The 26,601-nt window shown below is 29.4% G+C and overlaps 2 protein-coding genes across 2 annotated transcripts; both read left to right on the top strand.

The window, feature by feature from the left end:
• The first annotated feature begins 967 nt into the window (after nt 1-967).
• On the top strand, nt 968-7,634 carry LOC124918750 (ARF guanine-nucleotide exchange factor GNOM-like). The gene is made up of 4 exons (XM_047458791.1): nt 968-1,100; nt 1,782-2,587; nt 3,470-5,364; nt 5,503-7,634. The coding sequence occupies exons 2-4, from the start codon at nt 1,853-1,855 to the stop codon at nt 7,196-7,198; spliced, it is 4,326 nt and encodes a 1,441-aa protein (XP_047314747.1). The 5' UTR covers nt 968-1,100; nt 1,782-1,852; the 3' UTR covers nt 7,199-7,634.
• A 1,080-nt stretch (nt 7,635-8,714) lies between these two features.
• LOC124918748 (vesicle transport v-SNARE 13-like) lies at nt 8,715-12,984 on the top strand. Its single transcript, XM_047458790.1, has 6 exons — nt 8,715-8,896; nt 9,074-9,194; nt 10,441-10,499; nt 10,585-10,773; nt 11,249-11,419; nt 12,623-12,984. Exons 2-6 carry the CDS (start codon nt 9,101-9,103, stop codon nt 12,773-12,775), a joined length of 666 nt encoding a protein of 221 aa, XP_047314746.1. The 5' UTR covers nt 8,715-8,896; nt 9,074-9,100; the 3' UTR covers nt 12,776-12,984.
• The last annotated feature ends 13,617 nt before the right edge of the window (nt 12,985-26,601 follow it).

Below are 26,601 nucleotides of genomic sequence, written 5' to 3'. Positions count from 1 at the left end.
TTTCCCTCACTCCTTAATTAACTCCAAAATGACATATTTATCCCTACCACCTTTATATATTATATTTCTTATTTTATTTATTTTATTTTATTTAATTATTAAGTTTTTTTTATCAAATATAATTAATTAATTTTTAATATTTTTTTAACTTTATTTATTTAATTTAAAATACAAAATATTATTATTTTTATATTATATTTATTTAAAATATATTAAATATAATATTATTAAGTAAAATATTATGATTAGATTAATTATTAATTATTATTTAATAGATAATTTTATTTATAAAAATATTAATAATTATTAATATTATGTTTGAATAATTATTAATATATAATATTATTAATTAAAATTAAAAATAATTATTAATATGTAATATTATTAATTAAAATTAAAATTATTATGTTTGACTAATTATTAATATATAATATTATTAATTAAAATATTATGATTAGACTAATTATTAATTATTATTTAATAAATAATTTTTATAAGTATTTTAATATATATATATATAATTAATATAATAAAATATTAAATATTTATATTTTATTAAATTAGTACACATTTTAATATTTAATATATTTTAAATAATTATAATATAAAAATAATAATATTTTGTATTTTTAATTAAATAAATAAAGTTAAAAAAATATTAAAAATTAATTAATTATATTTAATAAAAAAACTTAATAATTAAATAAAATAAAATAAGTAAAATAAATAAGATAAAAATATATAAATATATAAATAAGTCATTTTTAAATTAATTAAAGAGTGAAGCGGGAGGTGAGAATATGAGAAGGGTGGAAAAGCAATTTGCATATAATAATTGGGAGTATATATAAAGGCTAATGGGTTTGGTTGTTTGTGGGTTGACCTGACCCGTTCACATTAGGTGGATCGGTTAAATTAAAATATAATTAATCTCATAATTAACAAAAACAAAACTAGAGAGTTAGAGAAATTAAATGCCAGAATCCAGAGACCAGAAGTAAAAAAATAAATTGTCCCCTCTGCCTGGAACCGACGATCGCCATAGCCAAGACATCCCGTCACCGTCGCCGGCGACCGCTCAATTTTGGGATAGTCCAAAGGTATGACCCTCCCGATCCCTTTCTATCTCTCTCCTCTCAATCCGTTTATTTTCTCTATCGGAAATGTTTCACACAAATCGTTGTTTCTTGCCGCGATCCGGTCTCTAAAGCTGTTAACCGACTGTAATCTCTGTTATTTCCGCAACTTAACATTGCAATTCGATGCTAATACTTGGATTGACTTCGGTCAAGCTAGATCCGGTGTTTGAGATTTCAAGACATGCTTTTGCTTATACATGTATCTATGCATGTATCGAGCTACTTCTCTACTTCTTTCCTCTCTAGTAGTCAAGGATTGGTCACTTCACTTTATTTCATTTCTTTTACAGTTAAGATCACCATTCGATTCGAATTGTCTGTTTTTTTTGTTTTGTTTGCTATAGAAAAAGAGAAGAACCCCCCTGCTGTCCAAACATTCCCTGTAAGTTTAAGGGATTGTGAGGGCTGAATGAAATGTTCTTCTTTCTCAAGAGAGGAATTGGAGGAAGCAGGATGGTCATTTTACAAGTTACAGTTGGATCATTATATTCTTCATTGGTTTGAATTTCTCCATTTTATATTATGTGCATTGTGTCATTTCATGAATCTCTCTCGTGTTTACAAAGTCTATAGCATTTTAATCTAGGTTAAATTTGTTTTGTTGCTTTCTCTTTCCCTCACTCAATTTATTTGATGGATCAGGTTTCATTTCCATGTTTCTGGCCGTATGATTTCAGTTTAACCAAGATTGCATCCTAAGATTTGAGACAACTATGGTGGGGGCTAATAAACAGTCTAAAGTCTATCCATCAATCCGGATGCCAAATGGAAATTCTCCTCAGCCTTTGAGGGGAGGTGGTCTGGCATGTATGATAAATTCAGAAATAGGTGCAGTTTTGGCTGTGATGAGGAGAAATGTAAGATGGGGAGTCCGATACATGGCAGATGATGATCATCTAGAGCATCCTCTTATTATTTCTCTCAAGGAGTTGCGGAAAATGATCTTTTCGTGGCAACATCAGTGGGACAACATCAGTCCTGTTCTTTACCTCCAACCATTTTTGGATGTGATCCAGTCTGATGAAACTGGTGCACCAATAACCGGGGTTGCTTTGTCATCAGTTTACAAAATCTTATCATTTGATTTCCTTGACATAAATACTCTAAAAGTAGACGAAGCTTTGAGTAAGATAGTTGATGCTGTGACAAGCTGCAGATTTGAGGTGACTGATCCTGCATCTGAAGAGGTAGTGCTTATGAAAATACTTCAGGTTCTTTTGGCATGCATAAAATGCAATGCCTCGTCGAAATTAACCAACCAGCATGTGTGCAACATTGTGAACACTTGTTTCCATGTAGTTCATCAAGCTAGCTCTAAAGGCGAATTACTACAGAGAACATCACGCCATACAATGCATGAATTGGTTAGATGCATCTTTTCATATTTACCTTCTATTGAGAATGGAGAAGATGCGTTGTCTGATGGGGACAGGGCACATGGTCAGGAGGTAAGGAATAGTTTCATATTTTGCTTTTCTGTTGGCATTAGATATACATCTTGGTGTTGTCAAGATGGTGGTTTTTACTTCTAATCTTTGAAATTGTGTCTCTTAAGATTCAAACACCTATCCTTAATTGCAAACATGAATAACTAATTTATCCACAATTGGGAAATATTTACAAATTGTAGCCGGTCAAAATATAAATGAAATAGTAAGGTAAGGCCTGAAGACTGAGGCAATGTTTTATAACATAACTTATCACTTAATCTAAATAATTAAGTGTTCATTTGAATTAATTTCATTTGATAACTGTTATTTAAAATCACTTAATTATTTAGATTCAGTTCAAGTTAAGCTGTTTTTCACCCTACTTTCCTCTCTCTGGCTTGATTCGGTAAGCTATGAACGATGGTATCGTAAGAGCGTACAAAATACAACTTTAGCCCTTGAAAATTAATCAAATTATGTCGGTATCTTTAAGTACTTTTCCTGACAGAAGTTTCACATTTTATCGAATCAACTCACATATCATATACATAAAATTTAGATATTTTTATTTGGTTTAACTAACATTTATTCTTTAGACACTTAACTAATTCGATACTTAAAATTCTGTATTTAGCATTCAAACTTTTTTTAAAGAGAGCTTAGCATTCCGCACTTTATTTTCAGCTTTATCAAATGCACCTTAGTCTAGAATTACTATTTAAGAACAAATCCATGTAGGTGATTGTGACCATATGGTTATCTTGTTTTAGTTTTTGTGATTCATATGAAGTTTTTTTAAACCAAATTCATTACGTTTTCAGGTATTTTCCATTATCTGTATGTAGTAGTATAAATTCTTGTAATATTCTGGTAATATATTGAAGTTTTTTTGGGGAATAGGCCCATCAACAAGATGCATATAATGCCGAGGGTGAGCTACTGGGTAATGGTTATGTCATTTTGGGAAGAGTTGGTGAATCACCACCACCTGATGGATTTACTTCAAATGGCTCTAATGCTGACTTGGGTAACAAAACTGAGGAGGCTGCTAAAACTGCAGACCCTGTTACAATGGAGCCATATGGTATCCCATGCATGGTTGAAATATTTCATTTTCTATGTTCTCTTTTAAATGCCATGGAGAACATAGACTTTGGTCCTAGATCAAATCCTATAGCATACGACGAAGATGTCCCACTCTTTGCTTTGGGTTTAATCAATTCGGCTATAGAATTAGGCGGGGCATCCTTTAGCCGACACCCTAAATTATTGGTCTTGATCCAGGACGAACTTTTTCTTAACCTCATGCAGTTTGGGTTGTCAATGAGTCCTCTTATACTTTCAAAAGTCTGCAGTATTGTTCACAATCTGTATTATTTTCTTCGCTCAGAACTTAAACTACAGCTCGAAGCCTTTTGCTCTAGCGTCCTCTTGAGGATTATGCAAAGCAAGCATGGAGCATCGTACCAACTACAAGAGGTTGCCATGGAAACACTTGTTGACCTTTGTAGACAACCGTATTTTATTGCTGAGATGTATGGAAACTTTGATTGCAACATATCATCCAGCAACTTATTTGAAGACATTGTTAATCTTTTATCAAAGAGTGCTTTTCCTGTTAATGCCCCAATGTCTGCTATACATATTCTTGCATTGGATGGGCTGATTGCCATGACTAAAGGTATGAATGAAAGAATGACGAATGAATCTCCAATTCCAGAGAAAATGCCATCTGACCTTGAATCGTATACCTCATTCTGGACAGTGGCGTGTGAGAACTACAATGATATTGATAGTTTGGTTGCGTTTCTTCGTAATATGAAATATATCAAGAGAAAGTTGACAATTGGAGCGGATCACTTCAATCAAGATCCGAAAAAAGGTCTGGAGTTTCTCCAAAGTGTGCATTTGTTGCCTGAAAAACTCGACCCGACAAGTGTTGCGTGCTTTTTCAGATACACGAAGGGTTTGGACAAGAATTTTGTCGGAGACTACCTAGGCAATCACGATGATTTTTCTATTCAAGTGTTGAATGAATTTGCGAGAGCTTTCGATTTCAGGGGCATGAATTTGGATAATGCTTTGCGGGTTTTTCTTGAAAATTTCAGACTGCCCGGTGAATCGCAGAAGATACAGAGAGTGCTTGAGGCATTTTCTGAAAGATATTATGAACAAGAACCGAATATTCTAGCGAATAAGGATGCTGCTTTGGTGTTGTCATATTCGATTATACTTCTCAATACAGATCAACATAATACACAGGTGAAGAAGAAGATGACTGAAGAAGATTTCATCCGTAACAACAGGAGAATTAATGGAGGCAATGACCTTCCACGGGATTACCTGTCAGAGCTCTATCACTCAATCTGTCAGAATGAAATAAGGTTGACGTCAGAGCAAGGTGGTAGTCTTCCTCTTATGATGATACCATCCAATTGGATTGGCCTGATGCACAAATCCAAGCAAGTTACTCCATTTATTTCTTGTGATTCCTTGGCTCACCTTGACTACGATATGTTTGCTCTCCTTTCTGGTCCCACAATCGCTGCTATCTCCGTTGTCTTTGACCAGGTTGAACGTGAAGACGTTCTTCAAACTTGTGTTGAAGGATTCTTAGCTGTTGCAAAGATTGCAGCCTGTTACAATCTAGAGGAAGTCTTGGATGATTTGGTTGTATCTCTTTGTAAATTCACAAACCTCTTGCATTCTTTGTCCCCCGAGGAGTTTACTCTTACTTTTGCAGAAGACACCAAGGCTAGGATGGCAACCGTAGCAGTTTTCACCATAGCAAACAGGTACGCCTACTGTTTTTCTTTTCCTTTTTAGGCCATGTTTATTTTTAAACAGGTATGGGGGTTAGATTTTAAGTTGGATTCCCAGTATTAGCTTTCTGTAGGAAATAAACCTTTTGTTTCTTTTCTTTTTTGAAACAGGTACGGCGACTATCTCCGAACTGCTTGGAAGAATATAGTAGATTGTATCTTAAGCTTGCACAAGCTGGGTTTTCTTCCATCCCGTCTAATTAGTGATGCAGCTGACAACGTGGACTCGTCTTCAGACACTGGCTTGGAACAGCCATCAACAAGTTCGAAGAAAACCGTGGCTCATGTGCCACCACCGCCAGTCCCTCATCGTAAATCGTCTAGTTTTATAGGACGGTTCAGCCAATTGTTGTATCTCGACACAGAAGAGCCACCACCACAACCAACCGAAGAAGAACTTGCAGCCCACAGATCGATTATCGAGGTGATTCGAGAATGCCATATAGATAGCATATTTGCTGAAAGCAAATTCCTTCAAGCTGAATCACTTTCGCAGCTCACCCAGTCTCTGATTTCCAGTCGAAAGGGGAATAACGTTCAAGAAGACGAGACTGTCTCAGTCTTTTGCCTTGAATTACTCATCACCGTAACGTTGAATAACCGCGACAGGATTATGCTTCTCTGGCAATCTGTTTACGAACACATAGCTAACATCGTTCAGTCGTCTACAATGCCGGGTCTTCTAGTCGAAAAGGCGGTTTTCGGTCTACTCAAAATATGCCATCGGCTTCTTCCCTACAAGGAAAACCTTACCGACGAGCTTCTGAAGTCGCTCCAGCTCGTTTTAAAGCTCGACGCACGAGTAGCCGACGCGTATTGCGAACAGATAACCATGGAAGTTATGCGTCTCGTCAAAGCAAACGCAATTCAAGTCAGATCCCACGTCGGTTGGAGAATGATAACTTCCCTCATTTCCATAACCGCCCGCCATCCGGAAGCTTCCGAACCCGGGTTCGAAACGCTATCGTTTGTTATGTCGGACGGGGCCCACTTGTCTCCGGCGAATTACGTTCTCTGCATTAACGCAGCTCGTCAGTTTTCCGAGTCTCACGTAGGTAACGCTAGTCGGTCGGTTAAATCACTAGATCTGATGGGGGGTTCGGTATTCTCTCTAGCGAAATGGTCTAAAACTTTGGGATCGGATGCTACGAAAATGCATCACGACATAGCCGAAATGTGGTTGCGCCTGGTGCAAGGGCTGAGGAAAGTTTGCGTAGATCAACGTGAAGAAGTTAGGAATCACGCGATTCTAATGCTGCAGTTGAGTCTGACTGGAGCTGAAGGTATTTGTCTCTCGGGAGAGATCTGGTTACAGTGTTTCGATCTCGTCATATTCAAATTGCTCGACGATTTATTAGAAATCGCTAAGGAACAGTCGCCGAAGGATTATAGGAACATGGAGAGTTCAATATCAAACTCGGTGAAACTGATGTCGAAAGTGTTGTTGCAGTCTCTTCAGGATCTATGGAGAATGACTTCTTTCGCGAAAGTGTGGGTAGGTGTACTTAATAATATGGAGAGATGCATGAAGATGAAGTTTAGAGGGAAGAGGAGCGAAAAGATTCACGAATTGGTCCCCGAGCTTCTCAAGAACATTCTGTTAGTGATGAAGGCGGGAGGGATGCTTGCTCCCATTGATGATAGTTTCTGGGAGCTAACATGGCTGCATGTGAAGAACATAGCTCCGAAATTGCAGGAGGAAGTGTTTCCGGCGAAAGAATTGGAGCAGTTGCATTCGAAGCAACCGGTTATTGAAGAAGGTAATATTTTGGTGTCCTCAGGTGAGACTACTACTACTACAGCTTGATATTTGTTTAATTTACCATAAATTTGTGTACTTTTTTTTTTTTTCCCTTCACTAAACTAAACTGTAGAGAAAGAGAGATGGAAGCAGTTTTTTTTTTGGTTCACATAGGGGAAGCATTGAGGGGAAAAAGAAATGAAGCCCTTTGAAAAGGGTTGTTGGTATTTTTTGGGGGTAATTTGCTTCTTATTATTATTAACATATTCTTACTCTGGAGGGGATATAATCAGTTTTGTGTTTACATAAAAGGGTGGTGTATGATGATATGTCTAGTTAATTTCCTCATCTTATTTGTGTGTACATCTTTGTGAGCATTCATATTTCATACCCATAAATAATGCTGTGTTTGTTACTTTCATTGATTTTTATATAGGAGAATGAATCAAGTGGCATTTCATGCTTAAAGCTATGTGGTTGTTGTTTGTTGTTTTGAACTTCATGGATTGGTGTTTTAGTTCATATACTTGAGCCATGTTTTTATTACCCGACTAGGCTAGCTAGCTCGATCCCTCGTCGTGACCTCCCACTTAAATCATAGTATCACGAGACCACGACACCAGTTTTTTTGGATTCTAATCACCCCTAATATGGGGAGAAGGTAATTAATTATATAGATTTTTTTTTTTAGAAAAAGAGAATCCTACAGGGTAACAAACATTTTTCACACTTAAAATGAAATTAAGCATTATATGTGTTCATTTATCTTTATTTAGATCAATTGGCCAATTAATTTTGAGTTATCAATAATGTTCCATCCTTGGTATATTAATAGCTCATTTTGGGTTGTGTTTATTATTTTGCTTTATATTGCACTTTCAATAATGAATAAATAATTCAATCTACATAAATTACTCAGCTTGTAATCAGTCTAAAATTCCAATTTTTTAATTATCAAATAGAACATTTTTCAGTCTATACATACAATGACGGGTCACCCATTTAGCCGGATGTTAGTAAATAAATGATCTATTTCCTAAAACAGATTGTATTCATAAATCAATTAATCATGAACGAATGAGTAAAACGATGGATTTAAAAAATATTGTTTTGAATTAATTAATGAATAGGGGAGAAAGAGAATGTTTGTTGGGTATATAACCGGTGGATCCATTTATTAGAATATTGACTAATAAAGTTGTTTGAATGAAGAGTTAGTTATCTTTGATATGAATATATTTCATTATTAAAAAAAAGAAAAAACTAACATCCATTTATTTATTTTTATTAAAATAGTTCTTCATTATATATATATTTATTTGAATATTACTAAATACTTATCTTATGTGAGAAGTTAGCACCAACCTAAGGATATATATTGACTAGACAATTCTTGTAAACTAATTTTTATTATAAATTATAAATTTAATTTTTTTCTCCCAAATTTCATTCTCTAATCATTTTTGTAAATAAATAAAATTCTTAATTTTATTTAAATAAATATATGAAACAAACAAACAAGACCTTATTGGGTGGAAAGTAATTTCCATTTGGCTATAACTTGGTGGAATTGTAAATTCGGTCTCTAACGTTCATCATAGGTTGGCTGGCTTGGGACCTGGATGCAGGCAGGATCGGTAGGCCATTATCTTTTTGCACGTTTCGTCGTTATATCATCAGATCTTCCACAGACAAGAACCCGCCAATTGATCGCTTACCTATTCATTGCCCTCGACGTCCCGATTTACAATCAATCATCTTCAGGTAATCTAATCAAACCCTATTCAAATTTGATCCAATTAGTCGCCATGAACGATTCGGATTCAACCCCTTTTCGAATTATTGCTTCTTTTTTTTTATGCAAAACATGTTGCCCTAGGGTGAAATGCCCTTTTCTTATCGATTGTCAGTTTGATTAGGCTGATCTTGTTTGTTGGGCAGATCTAGTAGAGGATTCATTTGGACGCCATGAGTGCGGTGTTTGAAGGATATGAACGCCAATACTGCGAGATATCTGCAAATTTGTCTAAAAAGTGTACGTCCGCTAGTTTTCTTGATGGAGGTGAGAACCTGAAGAAAACCCTCGTCATCTAATCTGATTGTCTTAATTTACCCATTTATATGCCCAATTCTCTGCACTTGCATAAGAATAAAAAATGTATACCCATAAGCATTTTGAAGGTCATGCTCATTCATTTTTGCTTTGCTTAGTAAGCCTATAGTTCATCTTAAGTTCTCCTATTCTTGTATGTGAAGGGTATGGCTAACTTGATAACCGAGATTTTGTAAGGAGACTAGAGCAGGCTATTAGTTTTCCAAGAATTTATGATCTCTGTCACTTTTTTTTTTAATTGATAAATTTATGCAAGCCTCGGCTTTCTCCTTTTTTCCTTTGTTTTGTGTTATCGAACATTGTTAGTGAGTAGTCAAGGAAAAAATGATGTCTGTAGATATACTTGTATACAATTCCATCATTGACAGATTTTCTCTGCACGTGTATGTGCTTCTGTTATGACCCAATTGGTTAAGGAATGAGAGTTGGATCTAAGTTACGGAGTTCTAGTGTGGGGCTTAATAACCTTTTGGGCTGTCCAATCTTAACAATTAGCTTTTCGAGGTGTGGTTCACCTAATGGTTGTTACAATATAAGAGGCAGTCCATTGTGTCTCGTGGGTGGTGAAGTTGGAATTGCAGTGTTAGCCCGGGGCTAGCATCGTGGAGTGCGGTGGACTGTTATGAACCAATATGACCCTTAGGGTGCGATTGATAAACTAAATATTAAGTCTTGAATGGTGAATACTGAGTTCTAAATGACAAATTAGTTATTGTCTGAAAAATAAATGTTGAATAAACCAAATGAAAATATACGAGTACTTAAGTTGATTTGATACAATGTGGAACTAATGTGGGTCGAAAGTACTTAAAGAATATTCTACCCTTGTAGTAACATAATTTGATTGATTTAGAGGGGTTAAAGTTGTCTTTTATGTGCTCTTAGTCTTAGTATATTACCGTGTTAAGTAGTAATCTATAACTTATCGAACTAAACCAGATTTTCTAGCTAAATATGAACTGAAATTAAGCTATAAACTGTTATCTAACATTTCTAATACAAGTTTTCAGGTGTCTTATGAGATATTTGTTTGAAAGATTATAGACTTTCTAAATATGATTTTTCCTTTTACCTCTACTTCTGAAATTTGAACAATGCCATGTTGTTCAACTTTTTTCTTTTGTTGATATATTCTATATTCAACTGTGTGCTTCAGAAATTTATCTATGAATGTATTAAATCTCCTTGTCTGTAGAGCAAAAGAAGCAAAAGGTTTCTGAAATACAAACAGGATTGGATGAAGCGGAGTCCCTGGTAAGCTGATGATGGTTATTTGTTTATTAGTGGTTTTTTATTGCTTTATTATAAAATTTCATTAAGGCACCGTTTTATCTTTCAGGTCCGAAAAATGGACCTTGAGGCAAGAAGTTTGCAGCCTAATGTAAAGGCTGTATTGCTTTCAAAATTGAGGGAATACAAATCTGATCTGAACAATTTGAAGAGTGAAGTCAAAAGGATTACATCAACTAACCTAAACCAAGCTGCAAGGGATGAGTTGCTTGAATCAGGGATGGCTGATGCTATGACTGTATGTCACTTTGTTATTTGTTTTGCTTGTTGTTATTTATTTTTATTACTCAAGTTCGGGGTAGTAGTATCTAGTTCGATTCTCATTGAACTTGCTGGGAAATTTCAGTTAACAAACTGCACTTAAAAGATGTATAAAATGTACAGATATGATTCGTTTGTCATAAATTTGGTTTTATGAGAATGTTGAGAATCTTACCAAACCATTAAAACAATGCCTGGCCTTTCTGAGGATAACCGGGCCATTGAGTCTGCGGGCTTTGAATATTCTGAATTGGGTTATGTATTTATTTGAATAATAGTTCATTTTGCTTCCTGAATTTGCATCAAATGCTCGTTTTGCTTCCTTTACTTCAAATTAAGTCATTTTTAAAAGTTCAGAAAGCAAAATGAGCTTTTTGGTGCAATTCTCTTTTTGAATTTTCATGTCATATCTGATTGTTTAAGGTGTTTACTAAATATTCTCAATGTAATAGGTATCAGCTGATCAAAGGACAAGGTTGTTGATGTCAACGGAGAGGATAAACAAGTCCAGTGACAGGGTCAGGGATAGTAGAAGAACCATGCTGGAGACAGAGGAGCTTGGTGTCTCTATTCTTCAAGATCTGCATCAGCAGCGACAATCTCTATTGCATGCCCATAACACGGTACAAAATTAATCTTTTATTCTTTTGAGAAAATAAAACTTCCATAAAAAACTATAGTCAATGCTAAAGTCGCATCAAGCCATCAACTATGATTGAAAAAAAAAACAAATTAGTATTAGTCATCACATGTTTAGTCATAAATTCCTACAAAATTTAATAATTAAGTTGCTGTGTGTGCTATTCTCCCTAGAGTTTCCTATTCAGAAATATTAGGTGGTTTATTCAAACACCATTTGGGTTGGTTTCTCACCAGGGGTGAGATCCCATTTGGAGAATGGGCATATTCTGGCCTAAATTCTGATTGGAAAGTGGGATACGCCTGAAAAAAGGCATTGGCCGTAGAATTGCTCTTCTGTCCGGAGGAAACGTTAGGGTCTTAAAAAATGAGACCTACAAATTGTATAAATTTGAAGGTAACCGGATGTAGTTTGATCGACCGTGGTGTGCGCTTGAAGGTGTCAGATTTATGATGTATCCCAACCAACCACACCTTTATACCATATGAACTTGGATTTTGTATCTAAAAAGTTATCAATAGTTTTTGCTGAGACTCGTATCTGAATTCAGACACAAACCCATATTCGAATTGAAACACAAGCCCATTTTCAAATCATGTCACTACTATCAAACATAATGAGTTTGAAAACTTGTATTTTGTTTGATCACAATCCCACTGAAAAATTGTAAAATTAAAATTGAAGTTGTTTTTTTTCTTTGGGAAGGCCCGTTTAGTTCAGTAGTAGATAGCAAGGCTCGTGACCACAAAGTTGTTGGTTCGAGCCTTCAAGACCAGTTTAAATTTAGTATATTTTGGATTATGATCCAAATTATAGTGTAATTTTTGTTGTTTCATTTGATATATAATGATCCATTTAATTTTTGTTTCATTTGGTATATATATATAGAATTTGTATTGATCTTATTAGACTATTTGTTACAACATGAAAAAAAATTACTTTCAAGATTCACTTAATTTTTGGAAAGCATAACCAATAAAATATTTCCACCACAACCCAATAATTTGGACATGGAAACACTTTCTTTTGTCAAGTATCTACTTAATTACACATAGATTCAAAAATGTATTCACTCTTTTTAATCTAAATTCATAACTTACCCAAAAACTGTTTCCAAATACACGAGTTTCATTTGATGTTGATTCTTGATCAAATACTGATTCTACTTGTATATTATGGTTTGCAGCTTCATGGAGTAGACGATAACATAAGCAGGAGCAAGAAAATCTTGACAAACATGTCAAGGAGAATGAGCAGGAACAAGTGGATTATTGGCTCGATCATCCTTGTCCTTGTCCTTGCTATTATCTTGATCTTATACTTCAAACTTAAGAAGTAGAAACACCATCTCTTTGGTAGTCACCCTTCTTGGCCCCATTTATTCTCGATTTAATCTTACTAGTCGAGTTTGTCTGTGTGACTTGTTGCAATTTTATCATATTATTAATTGAAATTGAAACAGCTACTGTTTGTGGCCATTGTGTGTGTTGTGGAATGAATATTACATGGAAGATTGTGTAATCAAAAATATTTATTGATGTTTATGTTCTTACGTTTGATTTGGCAAATGGTCAGAAGTTTGACATACAGAAGGCACTTTCTTTTTCAATGGAATAATCTTATATTAAATTAAAAACAAATTCTTTCAATACTACCTTTAAGAGTTTTTCAATTGAATAATGTTTGTATACGTAAGTTGATCGAACATATATATATTAAAGTGTATTTCACAACATTATTTTATCTAAATCGGATTTTCAAACAAACCCATTATAATAAAATACCAGTTTTCAAATATTATAGTTTGAAATTAAAATTAAAATTTATACTCTCTCAATCAAGACCACGTCAATAGTCATTAGTTGTTATGGTCTTTTATTACTACATGATGAACAGGCATGTCCATTTTTTTTTGGAATTGTTGTGTACGGTCGGTCAACTATATATAATGAAATCCTTAATAATTAATACATCAGGCTGTCAGCTTAATCCCTAATTAATATAGTCTTCTATTAATCTTAATTATAAATAAGTCAATTAGTTGTATCTTATTATTATTAATCATAAATCATTATTATTAAACATTATGGACCATCTCCTTTGAGATTACTTACCAATCCTTCAAAATTGCCCTTTCTAATGATTCTAACTTCAAAATAAGTTGTGGGTCCTCATAACACCGACATCATTTCAATACTTGAAATTTGGTATTTGAATATAGAAGATTGATAAAAGTTAATGCATTTAGATACTTATTTTTATTAACAATTCACTGTATCACATTTCTTTCGACATTGCTCATTTAAGTGACGTGAACATCTGCATTATGTTTCTAATGATTCTTCATCTCTAAATTGATGTATAATGACGCAGTTTGGATCCTCTGCTTCCAACTCTTATCTGGTCTCATGTTCACTCTCACAAAGAAGGGGTAAAACAGTCCTTAAAAAAATTACTATTCTGTCTCTCCCATGTGAAAAGGGAACAGGGCAGGTAATAATTGGGAGCAGAGGATCTGAAATATAATGACGACATTCTTACTCGAGTAGACATGCATGAGGCCAAACAAATGATGGACAAGATTGAGAAATACTACTTGCCCCTTAGGCCTTGTTTGATCTAGTGGTTTTTGGGGTTTTACCCAGATTTTATCCAAAATCCCAACCATCATTTCAACCATCACTTCATCAATCTTATCTCTCTTTTTATCCATCAAATACCAAAATTATCCAAATTATTTAATTATTTTCTAAATAGAGAGAGAAATAATTAAGGGCATTTTTGTCTTTAAATAAGAAAAAACTAGTTTTTTTAAAATTTCATCAAACTAGGTTTTTTAGGATAAAACCCAGTAAAAATCCAAAAAACTAAAGATCAAACGAGCTCTTACTCTACATGAGTAATGATCTTCGTCAAATTCTATCAAATTGTATGCATTAGAGATATTAAAGTTTAAAAAAAGTCATTTTCAATTAAAGTTTAATGTATTTTTTTTTTAATTGTTAACAAAGAATTATTATTTATATACAATTAAGCTAAGACAAATTAGCAAAACATATGAAAAAAAGAATCTATATTGGAGATGGGGGCAGCCCAAAGGCCAAGCCGGCACTGACCGGCAGTAGGGTCATACTTCATATTTTATTGCATAGGAAACCCTCCTCCAATTTATATTAACCCTATTTATATTATTATAATATTAACCCCAATTTATTTTATAATATTAACCCTTACAAACAAGTACATTATAATATTAGTCCCTTATATAATTATATATTATAAATTTCTAATTTTCTAGTTACTTAAATGACATATATATAACTATATTAATATCTATTTAAAACTATTAATCTTTTGTTTCAATGTAATCTTTTATCCATCTTTAAAATTTCTAACTTTTTTTTCTATGGATACTTAATTTCATTTATATTTTTATAATAGTTATTAAAATTATATATATAAAAAAGCTTATAACTAATATAATTGTTTTAATTTCTGCCACAAATGTTATTTTGCATAGGGCATTCTAAACTTTGAGGATAGCGGATACCTATTGGGTCGGATAAATCAAGAACCAAACTTTTCATGTTAAAATTGGGTTGGATACCCGAATATTGACCCGTCGATACTGTATTTGAGAAAAAAGGACATTTTTTTTATTTGTAAAAGTCATACCATTTTAATTTTTTTTCTAAGATATAAGGTTAAATATTTTATTTTAAAAAAACAGTCTTTTTAATAATATTATCATTTAATATATATTAATCAGTTAAAAAATTTAACAAATTAAAAAAAATGTTTAAGAGTCAAAATCTTGAAATTTATAAAACAAACATTTCATTGTAAAAATTATGTTCAAATTAAAAAAGAAAAACCTAATTTGTAAAATAAACGGATTTTTGTAAAAAATTGGATCGAAATTCAAAATCGATAATTTCGGATCATTTAGATACGGGACAGTTTCGATTTCGATTCGAGTAACCCTATCTAAATTTTTATCATGCCCCTATCTACATATTTTAGTAAAGATTGGGTAACTTGATATTTCATATTTTTTTTCTAGTGACAACATTATATCTATAACATCCTCCTTTATTATTACTTATTTCCTCTAATACAATTTGTCCAGTACATTTGTACATGTTTGACCTTGAAAGGAATTCACCCACATGGAGACAAAGGATGGAGAAATTTGCTCACATAAACAATTACTTGCAAATGTCAAACAGGAAAGAAAAATATAGAAAATTATCTGGACTTGGTGAACGCTTATAACATCTTAATCAAATCAATATTTTGTAAACATTGACCAATATTGTTTGTTCTTTGAATGCTAAGTTTCATTTATTATCTAGATTTAACTTTTTATGATGGCTGTCCCCAAATTTTATGTATCTTTTAAGTACTACGAACTTTAATTTCTCACTTTAAATTAAATTAATGAGTTTTTAGTGAAAATTGAATTCGATAGCTTTGATATAATTCTTAGACAAAATTTTCGTAACTTAAACTCGTTTTATAGATTTTATTTTATTTTGGTGTGACATAAGTATTGACTTATTTATTATGCACAAGTTTATGTATTTTATAGTTTCTTTTACTAAGAGAGGATATAATAAACCTTGTAAAACAAACGCAAATCGAACTTGACAAATTCAAGTTTGAGCTGAATCTTTATGTTAAACTAATTAAGTTCTTTAAAGAATTTTGACATTGAGCCATGCATGATCTACTTTTTATTAATTAGTTTGTTATTTTTTTCATGTTATTAACTATTGTAAACTCGTGTAATTACTTATATAATGTGTTATTTTTGTTTAAACCTTTCACATGTCTTAATAAAAAAAATAAATCTATATTAAAAGAGTTTTTATACAGTTTGAATTACAATAAATTAACTCCTTAATTTCAAAGGGGTTGAAAAAATTGAAGTTAAATATTCAATGTTAGGTGAATATTGATGAAGGCCCTAAACTGTCATTTTCATTTTTTTTTATATTTTAATTGAGTATGTTGTATATAGTTTTCTAATTTTATTCTTCATTATTAATTTATATATCATTAATTATAGTTGTCATCTCTATAAAAACTTGTTACCACATTTCTCAAAGTGGATTTTTTTATTCTTTTATACAATTACTTTTTCCTTTTTTTTCTTACATTTTTGGTCTAATTATGTGAGTTTTTTCCCTACCAAAATTTTGTTCTTTAGGATCAGCTTGCTTCGTCTTGTTTTTTTAGACTTTTATGAAGTTTTTTTTTTTTTTTTAAAAAAAATGGGTTCTTTTAAGATACATTGCTAAAATAATATTTATATTTAAAATTTAAATTTAATAAAATAAAATAAGAGTATTTTGATATTTTAATTAATAAATTAAATAATTTAATAATTAAAATGATAATATAATAGATTTTTTTTAGTTCAAAGTCAAACTAGCTAGCTGGTTTTTTTTTTTATGAATCATGGTGGTGTCATCTCTTCACATTGCATATATACTAATTATGAGTAAATATTATTTTATTTAATATATGAAGTAACAATTAAATGTTACTCCTTAGACCTTCTTTTGTTTTTGTTAAAAAAAAAAGTCTTGTAAAATTATTAATTTAATTAAGATAATAGTCACCTTTAAATTAATTAATTATAAGCAATTGGGGTCATGTTGGATCACTTACATTACACTGTTCTAGGTATAGGAAAGATCGAAATAATAATAATTTAAATATTTAACTACTACTTGATAACATATTCATTAATTAAGTCCAGCACCAGCCTTTCTAGATTGACTTATCAAACAATTATATATATATATATATATATATATATATATATATATATATATATATATATATATATATATATATATATATATATTTATTTATTATTCCCATCAGTTGAAACTTGAATATATAAACAAATGGAAGAAGACAGCTGATCATTGTACATCTACCTTTCATGACAAAGACTCATTCTTTAAAAAATAATAATAATAATAATAATAATAATATTTTTTCTTTTAATTTTTTTTTATAATTTATTAATATATTATAAAAAATTGTTTAAAAAAATTAAAACATCTATCCATATGAATATATAATTCACAACTTCAATTTAAAATATTTTTAATAAAATTGAACAAATAACATGTCTCTTTTAAATAGATACTCTAATCTTAAACTATATATTGTAATAATTTAATGAATTATAAAATATATTAGAAAAAATAAAGTGATCTATCTAAAATATTGTTATTATGAAAAAAAAATCATAATATATAGTATTTATATTAATTATATCAATTTACTCCAATTCCATTATCAAATTCAGCAACTCGGATCCAAGTTACCAAACCCTCAAACACATGCCTTTTGGACATCATTGTCAAAGGTCAATATTTTGAAAAGTCTTTTAAATATATATTTTTTAATATTTCATATTTTTTTAAATATATATAATTAAACATTATTTTATTTATTATATTTTTAATAACATCACTTCATTTATTTAATAAAATATTTTTATAACCTTTTTAAATATAAGTTATTTTATAATTATATATTAATAACTTTAAATACTTTTATTAAAAAAAAATATTTTTCAAAATTAAGAACCATCCAAATTATTTTTAGTAATACAACGTTTATTCAAATAAATTCCAATAAAACTCACTTATGATTTAAAAATAAATATTTAACTTTTTATTAATAAAAGATTTATGTGTTTTTTTAATATTATGTTTGTGTGATAAACTCTCATTATTTTCATTATAAATGAACTACTACTGCGATAATAACAATAATAATAATAATAAACTGCATCATTTTATTAAGAAAATACAAATTATTTAATTGATCAACTGAATAAATAACCAAATAAATTTATAAACCTGTTATCAAACCTAAAGAAATTCAGTCATTAGTTATGTGAATCTCTCACACCATATATATTATTGCTTTTAAATATTTATTTGTTTTAATTAAAATTGTATCATAAATATTTTAATTTAAACAATAATTATATGTTTATATTATTAACATATATAATCAATTTCATTTAAAATATAAAAATAATTTCTAAAATACTTAACTTTTCAACTAATTAATCTTAGCAACAATTAGCATAAGTTTTGGAGCCAATAAATGAAGTCAGTCTTCAATTTGATTAACATTAATTGTTAGGTTAAGTTTTTAAGATTATAAATTATTACTATTAAATATCAAACATTTTATTCACATTGAATGGGATATAAAATCTGGTTGGTCAATTTATTAATATTTTATCTACAATTTTCTCTATATTACAATAAGACAATACAAAATTTATATAATTTGTATAATTAAGAATGTCTTAAATTCAAATTGGTTATATTTGTAAAGATAGTATTGATTTTTTTTTTTAATTCAATAAAATAAAAAATCAAATTTATACAACAAACAAAATTACTACATCGAGTTTGGTTGATTAAGAGGGTAATGAGAAAATGTGTTGTAATCTTATATTTATGTTTGATTGTTTCAATAAAATAATATGAATGTGGGTAATTAAATAGATCTCTAAATGTAACATCACTCAAATATAAAAATCAATTCTTAAGATTTAAGAAGTTTTGCAAATATGTAATGCAATTAAAGTAAAGAAAAAATATTATTATTATATATATATATATATATATATATTAGAAACTCTATATAATAATAGACTTGGGACGACAAAAATTTATTAATTAAAAGAGTTATTAATTAATCGATAAATTAATAATTATTCGCAAAACGAATCTATTAGAGTGACAATCACATTGAACAATTTCTTGTTGAGTTATGAGAAAACAACACCAGAAGTTTTTACCATGCTAAAGAAAATTAGAAATAACAATCAAAGAGAAATTGATTTTAAAAAAAAAACAAAAGACAATTGAGTTATTTTTCAAGAAACCTTCCTAAATCATTCATGTAATATGCTATATATAAGGAATTATTAATTTATATTTTATATGGGGTCTAAAAAATTATCAAAAATGTATTATCTTATAATTTTAGCGAATTATTAATTTAGCACCTTATCCCCGAGTCGCGACCGACCAAAAATATTATCTTAGAGAGTTTTTTAAATAATCGAGTATTAATTTATCCAGTTTCTACTATATTTTGTATGTTTGGATGTATTCATTGGAACCCTATTAAATAATTTTATGTATTATTTTATTTTTTATCAGAATTTTATGAGATGATTTTATTTTCTTGAAAACGACTAGATGTAATAGGTTTGTTTCACAAAAACGTAAATATTTTGTTACTGTGCTTAGTAATAATATTTTTATTTTTTAAAATTGAGATATATTTTAAAGGTAAAACAATTACAACTTAGCTAAAAAATAATAGAAACACTTAAAATAAGTCAAACAAATGAGACTATATTTAAAAGAAAAAATCATCATGTTCATATAAATTTAAAAATAAAAATCAAGTACTCCATATTATATCCATTCTTTTCTTCTACAAAAATTTGAATGTAAAACTGCTCTTATATTATTTTCTTTTGAATATCATTATCTTTGATAAATGAATGAAAAATAATTATATATTCAAAACTTGCTATCGACTAAAAGAAAAGTACTATGAATATTATTTTATTGTCAAGGAGGGACAAATAAGAATTCGAGATATAATCACAAACATAATCAAAATATATGAGTAATATACCCATAAAAAATGTAAAGTGTTTGATTAATGATTACAATAATCCATGAAGTCCAAATTCGATCAGACTACAAAAACCAGATACCTACCTTGCTTAAGAAGTCAAGGTTGACCAAAACTGACTTTTCACATCAAATTTGTTAAAATAGAAAAAAGAGTTACAAAGTTTGAAAATATATTTTATATTAAATATTAAATTATTTAAGAAAATTAATATTGTTGTATTTTGATCAAATAACTACACTAGTTTCAACAACAAAAAAACAATATTGTCATAATCAGGGGCGGAGCCACACATGGGTTAGGGTGGGCTCCAGCTAAATTAAAATCTTAAAATAAAATATTTTATATATCTATTTCACATATGACTCTTAATCTAGTTGGCTATGTAACTAAACTATAAAAATGAAGTCAAGTGATCAACCCCTACCCTCACATTTTCTAATACATAACTTTTAATTAATATATAAATAATGTAAATCATATAATAATATTATCTATTTTAAAATTATATTTATATAATAATTATACATTTTTTTTATTTCAATATAATTAATAATACAAATTATTTATAAGAGTAAAATATAAAAATTAAAATAATAATAATGTTTTATATTTCTTAATTTTAAACTATTTCAAAATTTTATAAGAAAATATAAATTAATATTAATAAACAAGTTAAAATAGTTACATTGGTTTAATATTATTTATTTTAAAATTATATTTATATAATAATTATACATTATTTTTTATTTATTTCAATATAATAATAATACAAATTATTTATAAGGGTAAAACATAAAAATTAAAATAATAATAGTGTTTTATATTTCTTAATTTTAAACATTTCAAAAATTTATAAGAAAATATAAATTAATATTAATAAACAAGTTAAAATAGTTACATTGGTTTGATTCAGTATTTAAATAAAGAATTTGATATCCCTACTCAATAACCTAACAAATCTCTTAGAATTGATGTTGATGTAAGTTTTCTTAAACTTGATCCAGCATCACGTATTTCGATATGGAAATATCCTTTTAATCAAAGGGATGAAATTAGACGAGCTTATATCAAGATGGTGTCATATCAACCTATTAAGGATGAGTACCCGCCGACCAAATTTGGAAATCAAACTCGACGGTTCCAAAGTCATTGGTTTAAGAAATTTACTTGGTTAGAATACTCTCCTTTGAAAAATGCTGTTTTTTGTTTCCTATGTTTCTTGTTTGAATAAGCAACCCCAAAAACCTACATTTACAATAGATGGATTCAAATATTAAAAGCAAGTTAATGATGAGGATAAATACTCTTTTGTTATGCATATAAGATGTAATATTTCACCACATAATAGAGCAGTTGAATATCTTGATAATCTAATGAATATCCTTGTCATATTGACAAAGTACTGAATGTATAGTATTCAGATGAAAAACAAAATAACAGATTACGGCTTATAGCAACTATTGAAAGCACTCGGTGGCTCACTTTGCAAGCATGTGCATTGAGAGGGCATGACGAGTCTCCATCTTCTAATAATCGTGGTAATTTTATTGGAAAAAAAGCGGAGCATAAAAAGTTAAATCTGAGATTTAAGTTGGAGTCAGCCCTAGGTAATTTTTAATCCTGGCTCCGCCCCTGGTCATAATAACTCATTTTAGATTATACTAAATAAATGGGTTTTCTTAAATTAAAGTTATAAGAGTTTATATTAAAATACATAAATTAACTCTATAGTTAAGAGGATTGTGTATATTTATATGTGATCTTTGTCTATTTTGGACAAATATATATGTTATGTTTTAATATTTTATTAAGGTTAAAATATTTTCATAAAACTCAATATAACACAATGTTTTTTTAAATAATCCATGAAATATTAAAAAATATGAATCGTTTAAGCAAAACAAAACAAAGCATGGCATCAGAAAAATAAAAATACCGAAAAGAAAAAAAATAAAAATTTTAGGTCAAAGAAACAAAAAAACGTGTATGAAGATCATAAAAAAAAAAGTCTATAATATTTCTAATCGACTTACAATAATAAAAGCTAAGTAGGTATGATTTTTTTTTTTTTAAGGTTTATCAATTATTGGTATAAAATATATATAATATTATTTTTTCTCTTACGATTCGCATATACACAAATAACTATAAAATTGAAATTATATAAATCTGTTGAAAAAATAAATTTCAATCAAAGCCAGAACATGGTTTTCTCTGATTTAACCATACAAATTATAAAGAAGAAAGAGAAAAAATTTATATCTTTCAAATAAATACAAACTAAACTAGTATTGATAGGGACATTTTTTAATTAAGTAAAATAAATTAAATATAGTTTAATGGTAGGTAATTGATCAGTTTAATTAGGAATGAATGAGTTACGAGTTTTTTAATTATGAATGAATAGATTCTATATTATTGAGTTGGGTTATTTATTTAAGGAGTAATAAATTAGGATATTATTTAATTATAAATAATTATTTTTTTGAGAAATATTAATTAAAATTATCCGAAAAGGTAAAAGGAGTATAAGAGCTGAAATTGAGCTTATAACAATTTGCTCAAAGTCAACCCACAATGGGCATAAAGAATCCACAGTTGGCCTAAGAAACGCACAAATATATGAAATCAAAGTACAAAAGTGAATAAGGAATGAAACTAGCCACCAATCAACTAAATAAGATGATAGGGTTGATTTCCTCGAACTCGTCTCTCTTGTCTTTGCCACTGTTCTTTCTTTTCTTCTTTCTTGTCACCCTTAGATCTTTTTGGGATATATTTCCCAATAGAGTTCCGGCTTCTTCGTCTTCGCTAGCTTCTCTTGTCACTTTTTTCCTTTTGGGCTTGAGTTTGAAGTTGAGTGTTTGAGTTATTTCCTTTAAGGTGGTTTCTTTGACAACGTTGCGACTTTCTTTGATTTCGGAGCTCATGATTTTCGAGATGCTTTGGCTTTCGCTATCATCCACGTCGACGCCAGACTTTTTAACCTAATTAGTGGGAAAATGGCCTTTGTTTCAGGCTCGGTGGGATCGGGATCGATTTGGTTCTCGTTCATGTGTTCGTTGTGGCTTTCATTTGTTTTAAGAATTTCGATATAACCTTTCTTGACCACCTTGACATTCTCTTGTTTGGGGGTGGCCACGAGCTTCTTTTGTTTTTCCCCGTCATCTTTTTTCGGTTGCTCGTACATGACCTCAATGGTGGCCATGTTTCCATTTCGGCATCTTAACTCGAATTTTTCCGATTTTGTACTCGTTGATCGAGTCGATCTCAATGCAAATGCGGGTAAACGTGACCCGTTCAAACGAGTCAAAGTCGGGATCGAGCTTAAGCGACTTTCCAATGAGTCTAGTAAGGTAGGCAAGTGCTTTGACATTACAAATGTGCGGTGGAATGTTTCTCAGTCTCACCCACACTTGTTCGGATTGTACCGATTTGCTATTGATGTTTATTTTTTCATTCTATTTGTCAAATTATTAATAAATATATTATATAGTACAGTAAGTTAGAAGTTGTTTAGTTATTAATAAATATATTATATATTTTTTTGAAAAATATTATATAATATATTATAGTACGGTTGGTGAGGGTCTCCGAGCTATACTATCAATTGGAGTGGCTCCACCCTTGACTATAATGAATGAATAAATAGGTATCAAGACAAAGAAAATAAATGTAGTTTTTTTTCCATGCATTATTATTATTATAGTCAAAATCTAACAATATTTCTTCAATTTCAATTTTTCTTTATGTCTAAATTGCGTATTGATCATAATGTGAACAAATTCATAATAAATAAATAAATAAAAACATGTAATTAAGTATAAAAATTATTTAATGAATATTTTGCGTTGACAAGATATTCATAATTTTAAGGTTAGTCATTGATACTCATTAATTACGAAAAATGCTCTTTATGATCTCATATGAAAAATTGTGGAATATCAAAGATTTTGTTCTTTGGATGAAGTGTCACGCATGGAAGGATTTTGATGGATGATGGATGAATAAAAAATAATGTATTTTGGCTATTCGTTGTAAAATGTGTCATAATGAGGCGGAGTTTACACCTTGCTCTTACACTGTGATTAAGTGGTTACGATTTGAAACTTATTATGGAACATGACTATATCAATTGGTTATGTCAAATTCTATGGTTAGCTATTGGAAAGTGTGGATAGAAATGGTGAGCTCTGTTGGTCTGAGCCAATATTGATCCTCTATCTCGCTTATTTTTAGTAGATCATTTGACTTTAAATGAACGGTAGAACGTTTAGTAATCATTGTCGACTAATTTGTTTAATACATAATTATATTATTATGACAATCATAAAGATCGTTTAATACAAAGATCGTTTAATACATAATTATATTATTATGACAATCATAGAGATCGTTTAATACATAATTATATTATTATGACAATCATAGAAATTTCATTGGGTAAATCAATTGAAGCGGTCAATGAACTTATTGATCTTCTCGAAGTCGTTAAAGTTTTTTTTTTTTGTTTTACCATTAATAACATTTTTGTGTTGTGATGTTTTTATTTTTTTCTTTTAACATTTTGTAATGTTTTTATTGTTGAGTATTCTCATTTATATTATTTTTTATTTAAATATATATATATATATATATTATCCCTCTATATTAATGATTTTAATTTTTTTACCAAAAAAAAAAAACTCACATTCTTATAATTACTACAAATCAATATTATTTAGAAAAACTAAAATTTATTTAAATAAGTTTCATCCCAACCAACTCCATTATTTATGATAATTTTTTACTTTAATGTACGTACATAGTTGTGATTATAAGTTGTTAAAGTGCATCTTTTTTTCATTTACCTAACTCTCATAATGTAAACACATGCCTTTAGGGCATCATTTCCCGGTCAATTTTTGAATAGTTTTTTAAACATTTTTTTAAATGTTTTGAATAATATATATGGATATTTTTAAAAAATTTATATAAATCAAATTTTGTTTTATTCATTTTATCTCTAATCACATCACATCCCTTACTTTATAAATTAAAATATTAAAATTTTATTTATTTAAAAAAATTATATAATTATATATTAATATCTTTCAAATGTTTTACTAAAAAAAAACTCAATCTCTCAAATAATTCAATATTTATGCAAATAAATTCCATTTGTTTTTTTTCTTTATTAATAACAATTATATATATATATATATTTTCTCATTTAAAAATTAATAATAATAAGTTCTTTCATTTTATAAAAAAGAAACTACAAATTATTTAATGGCTAAACTGAATAAACAATAAAATAAATTTATAAAGCTGGTTGACCAACCCATTTGAGCGTTTACTTTTCTAGGGCAAGAAAACCCAGTCCTTAAGTTATGTGAATCTTTCACATTATTGTTTTGTATCTTAAATATTTTAATTTAAACAATAATTATATGTTATATTATTAACATATATAATAATAATTTATAGAATACTTGACTTTTTCAGCTTAATCTTTAGAACAACTAGCATATATAGTTTAATTTGGAGACATTAAATGAAGTCAATCTTCGATTTGATTAACATTAAAATATATCACATTGAATGGATATAAATTCTGGTTGGTTGGTTAATTTATTAAATATTTTATTTACAATTTTCTATATTACAATAAGACAATACAAAATTATATATATAATTATGCTTAATTTTTAAAATTATATATATAATGATGCTTAATTTTTAAAATGTCTGGATTGTTGGGTCGAGAACTGTGATTAATTTGGATATATGTGAGAGTAAATGGATACTTGGGTCGGATTGTGGGTTGACCCGCCCATAAACTTAAAACGGTTAAAAATAAAATTAAAAATACTAAAGGTATGGTTCGAACTTGCAACCTAACAAAATAAATACAACTTTTTAACCAACTAGCTAATAAAACTTTATATTTTAAATTCAACCCAAAATTTGATAAACGCGTGACATTTTAACAATATAAGTTCAACTTTTTAACTAACTAATCGATATATATATAATGATGCTTAATTTTTAAAGTGTCCGGATTGCCGGGTCGAGAGTTGTGGTTAATTTGGATATATGTGAGAGTAAATGGATACTTGAGTCGGATTGTGGGTTGACCCACCCATAAACTTAAAACGGTTAAAAATAAAATTAAAAATGCTATAGGTATGGTTTGAACTTGCAACATAACAAAACAAATACAACCTTTTAACCAACTAGACTAATAACACTTTATATTTTAAATTCAACCCAAAATTTGATAAACGCGTGATATTTTAACAATATAAGTTCAACTTTTTAACTAACTAATCTATATATATATATAATGATTCTTAATTTTTAAAGTGTCCGGATTGCCGGGTCGAGAGCTGTGATTAATTTGGATATATGTGAGAGTAAATGGATATTTGGGTCGAATTGTGGGTTGACCCGCCTATAAAATTTTTACCGTAATATTTT

Source organism: Impatiens glandulifera, chromosome 1, assembly GCF_907164915.1.
Source record: "Impatiens glandulifera chromosome 1, dImpGla2.1, whole genome shotgun sequence".
In the NCBI taxonomy this organism is placed as follows: domain Eukaryota; kingdom Viridiplantae; phylum Streptophyta; class Magnoliopsida; order Ericales; family Balsaminaceae; genus Impatiens; species Impatiens glandulifera.
This window is presented reverse-complemented; position numbering and strand designations above follow the sequence as displayed.